A 7972-nucleotide genomic window follows, 5' to 3' on the forward strand; every position below is an offset into this window, starting at 1 on the left:
TAACTTCCAAATTAGATTACTGCAATGCCTTCTACATGGGGCAGCCTTTGAAGACAGTCCGGAAGCTGCAGCTTGTGCAAAATGCGGCGGCCAGATTGATAGCTGGAACAGGGAAGTTTGAGCATATAACACCGATTCTGGCCCGCTTGCATTGGCTGCTTATATGTTTCCGAGCCCAATTCAAGGTGCTGGTCTTAACCTATAAAGCCCTACATGGCTTGGGACCACAATACCTGATGGAACGCCTCTCCCGACATGAACCTACCCATACACTGCACTCAACATCTAAGGTCCTCCTCTGAGTGCCTACTCCAAGGGAAGCTCGGAGGATGGCAACAAGAGAGAGGGCCTTCTCAGTGGTTGCCCCCCGACTGTGGAACGATCTTCCCGATGAGGCTCGCCTGGCACCAACATTGTTATCTTTTTGGCGCCGGGTCAAGACTTTTCTCTTCTCCCAGGCATTTTAACAGCATTTAACAACATTAAGTTTGTTTTTAATGGACCCCAGAATTGTTGTTTTTAAATGGATACTGTTGTTTTATACTGTTTTTATGTTTTTTAAATTTTTATATACTTTTAATGTTTACTATTTTTAATTGTTGTAAACCGCCCAGAGAGCTTCGGCTGTGGGGCGGTATATAAATGTAATAAAATAAATAAATAAATAAATAAATATTCACAAAAGCTGGGGGGGGGGCATCTTATAAAAGGCATTGCTACCTCTCTCAACCCAGAAGAGAGGAATGCCTGTTCTAAGATGGACCCTGCTAGATAACAGGTATGTTCATCATCATCATCATCATCATCATCAAAAATAGATGTGGTGGGTTTTTTTGTTTCCAAAGGTATCTTTGCAAGGAAGGGCATATAATATCAAAAACTAAATATTTTTAAACATGTATTGTCACTCAGTTTTATTCTGGTTATATTGTGATTTATGTTTCCATATTTTATACTTCAAGCTGTACTTTATGGTTTTAATTTATGTGAACTGCCCTTCAGCTATTTGGGCGGTATAGAAATGAAATAAATAAAATAAAAATAAATACAAATATATGTAAATATAATTAATTATTAATTTGCTCATCTAATCAATCATTCTTAATTTTTTGAATTGGGTCTCCACCCTTGCGGTCCCCCATGTGAATCTTCTATATCTATCTGTCTGTCTGACAGTCATCTCCAGGGAGAGTTGTGGAAGACCTCTGTCTAAAACCCTGGAGTCAGGATAATCAGTATTGAGCTAGATTGACCAATGGTCTGATTTTGTAGAAGATTGTTTTCCCAAATGGATGTGTCCCACATATTCCACATCTGCAAGACTAACTTGAAGTACATTCTCTTTATGTGTTCACACACTCACGTGACTTGGTCAGATATGTCATGCTTTTTTTAAAAAAAACACACACCGAAGGATTGAGTACCAGATATAAGATGAAGCAATGTATTTCAATGTGTGTTTCAGATGTGGAGATATCCCCTATATGCAGCCAGACATTTGTCTTAAAGATATATCTGGGATAATAGGTGGAATCTTTAGGTTTCTGCATACAACTCTAATATTTGATTCCGTGGACAAGTTGACAGTGTTACTGCCTGTACAGCATTCATTTTATTTCACACCTTCATATCTTGCCTCTTTGCTATGTTTAAGGTAGCTCACAACCATCCAACCAACCAACCATTCAAAAAACATAAGTCCCAAATAAAAACATTAAACAAAACAATTTGCTAATTAGTGAAAGCAGAAAAATATTTGCAATTATGTGTTGATGTTGTTTGAATTGTGTCTCTTCAGCTTCTAGGCCGACTGAAAGAAATGATGATCCTTCAAACCCTTCACTGGAAATCTTCAAGCATGCCTCTGCATTATCCCAGGTAAACATAAGGCCCAACCAACATATGCCCGACCTTTCAAAAATTGCATTTTTTTTCTTATTTGAACAGAGCTACAATTCCCCCCTTTGAGGTCGAATAGCTGTCCCTGAGAATCCAAAGTATCCTATCGGCCCTCAGACGCTGTCTAGGGATGATAGGATTGCTGTCTAAGAAGTCCTCATAAGCCCTGCAGAGCACACAGATGTTTGCCTGGCAGACTCAGGATTCCAGCAATATATTAGTCCACTGCTGTCTTTAAAGGCAGTATCTTTCCACTCCAATATGAAGAGAAACCAAACCTCTTAAGATAAATGCATAAGAAGTCTCTTCTTTATTTGTGTTGTCTATTATACATCTGTTGCTACATAAATTTATATCAGCATTATATCTGTCTGTCTGTTTATGTCTACCGGGGTGGGTAACTTGTATATATCAGGGGTGGGTAACCCACATTGTACCTCACTATTGGCAATGCTGGCTAGGAAAGATGGGAGTTTTAGGCCAAAACATCTAGAGGATCATGAGTTAGCCACCTTGATCTATGCACACTGATGCTTACTCTAACATTAAAAAAATATTATTATTTTTTGCAGGTTTCCATAAAGAATTCTAGGCTAGGTAAGTATTTTTTACATATGACATGCTCTGGGGCAATTAGAATGGTTTCTTTGTGGTGTGATTGCTCCCCCCAAATTACTACTCTGTGGTTGGCTCCATGTTTCGCCTGAGGAACCCACTCGTGAGTGTCCCATACAATGGGGATGCTTCCTACCATCAGAACCCCTCCTCGTGGCATGGGAAGGACCCGTGTGATTCCGGCATCTTCACTTGCACCTTTTGGCATCTTAGTAATGTGTTTTGAGTGCCAGTCAAGAGAAATGTTTTTAGCTCATAAACCAACCTGGGAAGTTGGAGAGACTGTTTTGTAATCTTAATGACTGTCCATCTCTAAAAAACAAATCAATATGGAGGGTTGTACACTGATACCAACACCACACTAGCTGATCAAGGAATCTGCTGTTGGCCTGGCAAGAAGTTCCTCCACCCAGTGCAGCACAATGGCTTTGCACAACATGGTTAGAAGGCTACAAGCTAGGGATGAGATTCTGGGATTCTTACGTACAAACCATCTGGATATCCTGGAGCCTGCTACTGCAGTGCAACCCTCATTGTCTGAAGTATTATATAAAATAGCTGCAATGGATTTTAGTTGACAGGCGTCATTGGAAAGGGCCTCATCTAGGATTCAGCAGCACAAGCAACCCTATGGACTTTATAGCAGTGGTCTTCAACCTTTTCAGGTTGGTGGACATATTTTTTGGAATGTTGAGAGAGTGTTGAGGGTGTGCTCACAAAATGGCTGTCATGGTGGACATGGCCGGTCTCAAAACATTCATTGGCTAGAAATAAAATTGGTGACATTAAAAACAAAATAGCTTGTTCAAGAACCGAAATACAAGGCAGATGTGCGGTTGGAACTGTAAAACACAAAACCACTCTTTTGAACTTACATAAAGATGGTGCTGGAGAGCAACACTTCACTTTGCAGCGTGGCAGCCTCCCAGTTTTTTTTTTTTTTTAAAAAAAACACCAAATAATTTTAAAAAATGTAAAGAAAATAAAAAACAGGAGAGGCAGGGAGCTGGACAGGTGCTCAGAGAGATGTCTTTGGGCACATTGGTGGCCATGGGCACCATGTTGGAGAGCCCCACACTTATAGGATCTCATTGTACTGGGGTTATGTAATATTTCCTGAATCTTCACCATGGCACAATGTATATATACAAAAACTCCAGTAAATGATGCATTTGTAACTCCCCCCCCCCCCCACTGTAAACTGGAAGTAAGCAATGCAAGGCCCTTTAACCACATGCATAACTCTTGAAAGCTTCTGTCCTTTGTCTTCAGAACAATAATTAAAGAGAGAAATATAGCAAAGAGAGAAATCTTTTGGGTACATTATTGACCTCTGCTTTAATGAATCCAAATATGGTTTATTATTCATGCTTTGTTGTCACATCATACTTGGCAAATATTGCTGAGGTAAGATGAAGAAAACAGCTCTTGACTTCTTATCCGTGACTGCATTGCACCGGCATGAATTTTGGAGCCAATGTTCAAATGGCTTCAGTGTGTGAAGTCTGCAGATATAAACGGAACATACTGTCCAACTTTCATAATTTATGGAAGTAGATGTTGTTGTCAGCATAGCCTTTTACCCTCTTATTTCCACATCTGCTTCATTTTCTATCATTCATCCATTTTTATTGAGGGCTTTTTTCTTACGGCCTGCAAACCCAAATAATAAATACATGGGGTTTGGATCCAGGATCTGCCTTCTGGATGAGTACGGTCCCAAGTCTCAGAAGGTCTGTCCGCCTGATTTCGGGGGATCTCCTCCCACCCCAATACACACACCACAGCTCACCCCATTCAGTGGGATCTCCTGACTCTCTGTGTAGCATTTTCAGGGGGCTAGAGGGGCTGCCCTGGGAAGTAGAGGATGATGAAGTCCATTTCTGCCAGTGCAGTTGATCCAGCCAAAATCTGGAACCACTCTATCATCTTCACTGTTGTAACAAAGAGAACTTGCATGGAGTTTCCAATATTTGTGAGTTGATCATATATATTTATTGCTCATTGTTCTCGCTGACATTCAGCAGCAGGATGCTTCCTATCATGGTTCTCTCACAGATACCTCTCTTGTTTATTTATTTCTTACATTTCTATACCACCCAATAGCTGAAGCTCTCCAAAACTAAGGCCGACCCATACATGCAGCAGAATGTATGGGTGACAGAATGAACTATCCCCGGGGTGGCAGAATGGACTAGTTATTTAAACCATTTTTAATTGCCCTACGTTCTGTATAGAATTTACTGTTTCTTAAATCACAACATAAAATACAACAATAAAACTACAGCGGAAAACCTTAACAGTTAAAAATATAAACAAGTTAGAGTGCCACGCTGAACAAAAACATTTTAGTCCGGCATTGAGGAGGTTTCAACGTGGGCACCAGGTAAGCCTCTATACCAGGGGTAGGCAACTTCGGGGGTTAGGGGGCCATTTTTGACCCCCACTACCCGTGGGCAGCTGTTATGCAGGGTGCTCCCTTGCTCCTGCAAATCACCATGCACATTTCAGAGCTCTGAGGAGTTTTCGCTTATGACCAAAGGTATCCAGTTATATTTAATGAAGCTCTGCAAATTCACTGGAATTAAGTATGTGTGAATGGATGCATGATTGCAGCCTATATTCAAAACAATCACTGTAGGCATATTCCATCCCTACTTTCAGGCAATCCACATTTTCATGTTAAGTGTTTACAGAACAGATTAGACAGAACAGAGAGGTAGAAATTTAAAAGATTACTGATTTTAATTCAAGGAGGAAACAGTGTAACTATTTGAGTTGTAGCAGCAGGTAGGGTGATTAATAAGGTGCACTTAACGATTGTTTCTGCTTCCTTCCTTTTTCAGCTCCTGTGTATTCCAGATTGTTAGCAAGGATGAAACATTAAAGTGACAGCAATTCTTCATGTAAAGCACAACCAAGGATTCGCCTAGCTTTTGCCATTGGGTTGTTGAAGAGAAGGACTCCATTAAAAAACAAAACACAAAAAACCACAACTGCCACTAGCAGCTTGTATCACAGAAAGATGACCTTTTCCCAACAGAAATGAAGGAGAGAAAATAAAAGCCATATATTTAAACCATTGTTTGATAACGTTAATTTTGTTCCCATCGGTAATTGAAAATCTAGGGAGCGTCAGCTATGGGTGTCTACTCCAAAACGATTTAGGCTCAATCCCTAGGCATGTGAGAACTAAGAATGTATGACTGTGATTGACAGTCAGCCTGAAATCTATGCCTCTCAGGTTAGTGCTTAAGAAAGTTTGTACGTGCTGTCAGGAATTGAACATCTTATATAGCAAATGCTGAGTCAGACCATTAATCCATCTAGCCCAGAACTATTTCTTCTCTTGGGCAGCAACTTTTCCAGTTCTCCAGTATGAGTTTTTCCCATTTCTGCTGACAACCTTGTGCCTTGGCCCTGATACATGCAAACCATGCACTCTGCCACTGAGCTACATGCTTTCCCCAATTGAGATGTTTTCCTACATTAAGATCCCCCCACCCCAGATATTCAAATATTTCTGATATGAAATAGTTGCGGATTTGGCTTCCGAAAAGGAAGCTACTGAGCTTTTGAATTAGTCTGAATTAATCTCAGGTTGGCTTCTGTTTTATACTACATTCTGTCTACAGTCTGAAAAAAATGCAGTAGTTTAGAATGCCCCTACAGTTTTGCAGAAATTCCCTGCAAAGATTGGTGAAGCTCATGGCCTAAACTGTATTCTTTGTCCTTGGGGGCCAATCGGAGGGTCAGTTTTTTTATAAGGTGCTAATAACAGATTTTCCTATTTCATTGAGTTTTTGTTGTGAACTATTTTTAGGAGAGTCACAGAACCATCTAGTATTCATTTCTCTATGTTCCGTGTCAGAATCATTAGCTTGTACTTGTAGGTTAGAAACTGTCTCTAAACCTTGATGCTGGTTTTTAAAAATAAAAATAAATCACAGAGTAAAGAAGCTTCGCATTAGAGTAAGCATCCAGCTTTGTGAATTCTTTAACAGTTTCTGATTTCAGGCTTACAATCCACCAGCTAAGATATTCCATTTTGGTCTTTCTCTTGTAGTTAAGGGGGGCAGTGTACTTAAGGGGTGGGGGTAGTTACATTTTGAAAATGAAGACCAGGCAACAGATTTCATAACAATAACCTAAGAACTTAGAATCATAGTATCATCATAGAATAATAGAGTTGGAAGGGACCTATAAGGCATCAAGTCCAACCCTCTGCGCAATGCAGGAATCACTATTCACTAACTTTTCCCCCAAAACTTGTAGCTGTGACAACCTGGTCATAAGTTTGTATGTGTACGTTTTAAGGGAAGCAGACTTAAAAAGTATAAACCTGTGCCTTCAATTAAACAGTGCCTCTGTATTAACAGTCCAAGGAACAACTAGCTTCATACATGCACAGCTAGCTTCACACATGCAGTTAAGTTTTCTGCTTTTTCATCCACATCCCACCCCATCAAGAGTCCCTAACAGATGGCAAAACACTCTTGAAATTTAGATTTTTAAAAGGGGGGGTGCAAATTAATGTGGGAGACTATTAAAAAAAAAGCTGCCTGTACATGTACAGGCTGTCACACATGCTGACATGACCTCTCTGAATTGTGGCCAGTAATCTTAGAGACATTGCTAGGCGCACTCTGAACAATGTAATTTGTGTACTTCAGCAAGAACATGTGGTTTTTATTTTCTTCCCTCCTGTGCTTTGAAAACCAATTCTGCGCTTTAACATTTTCATTTTTAAAAAAGCCTCATTGTTGATATTAGGGAATTTGCATGATATAACCTGTGGTTTGATCAGTGCTGTCAATTAGCTTTTGTTTACACATATGGTTCTAACTTTAATATCTTTTGTTCTTCCTGAGTCTGAAAATGCACCCTCTCTGTAATGTGGTCATAGAGCTCTCCCTCATCAAAACCTTCGAATAAACAATTCATTTGTAATAAAACTTGTTTTTTATTTAAAATCTTTAAATACACTGTGTAAATAGTATGAATGGCTTCAGCATGTTTTGTTTTTGCAGACACAGTTTTATCTGAGAGGTCCGGTACTCACATTAACCTGGCAGTGAAGGAACCACTCTAGTCCCATTCCTTCCTGAACCACCATAGTAACATGAGATGCTTTGGACACATGAAAGGAGTCCATGCAGAAGCTCCTCTACATCCGTTTTGAGGACCCTCCCTCATGGTCTGTGGTTTTTCATATTGCACCAGTTGTTCAGGAAGAAATGGCACTGTTGTGTCTCCCGTATCTGGCCCAAAGAATTGGTCAAAACAGTTGTGAGCAGCCAAAGGCCTGATTTGCATATAACATTAACCCATACTTGGTTGCCCTAGACAGGGTTTCTCTGGCAGATGACTGAACAAACTGGTTTGTTTTCTCAGTGCCTCATCTGAAGTTGGTGCTCACTGTGTAAACTACCCTAAAGTTTATGGGAAACAAGTGGAT

The 7972-nt window shown here is 40.0% G+C and overlaps 1 protein-coding gene across 1 annotated transcript in view; it reads left to right on the plus strand.

The window, feature by feature from the left end:
* TGFBI (transforming growth factor beta induced) overlaps window positions 1-7469 on the plus strand; it is a 57240-nt gene extending 49771 nt beyond the window's left edge. Inside the window, exons 15-17 of the mRNA XM_063120765.1 lie at window positions 1799-1878; window positions 2472-2496; window positions 5361-7469. Of these exons, the coding sequence (XP_062976835.1) occupies window positions 1799-1878; window positions 2472-2496; window positions 5361-5401 (146 nt within the window). The 3' untranslated portion in view covers window positions 5402-7469. The remainder of the gene's footprint in view (window positions 1-1798; window positions 1879-2471; window positions 2497-5360) is intronic.
* Window positions 7470-7972: the final 503 nt, after the last annotated feature.

The sequence above is a fragment of the Elgaria multicarinata genome, chromosome 3 (genome assembly GCF_023053635.1).
Source record: "Elgaria multicarinata webbii isolate HBS135686 ecotype San Diego chromosome 3, rElgMul1.1.pri, whole genome shotgun sequence".
NCBI classification, from domain to species: Eukaryota; Metazoa; Chordata; class Lepidosauria; order Squamata; family Anguidae; genus Elgaria; species Elgaria multicarinata.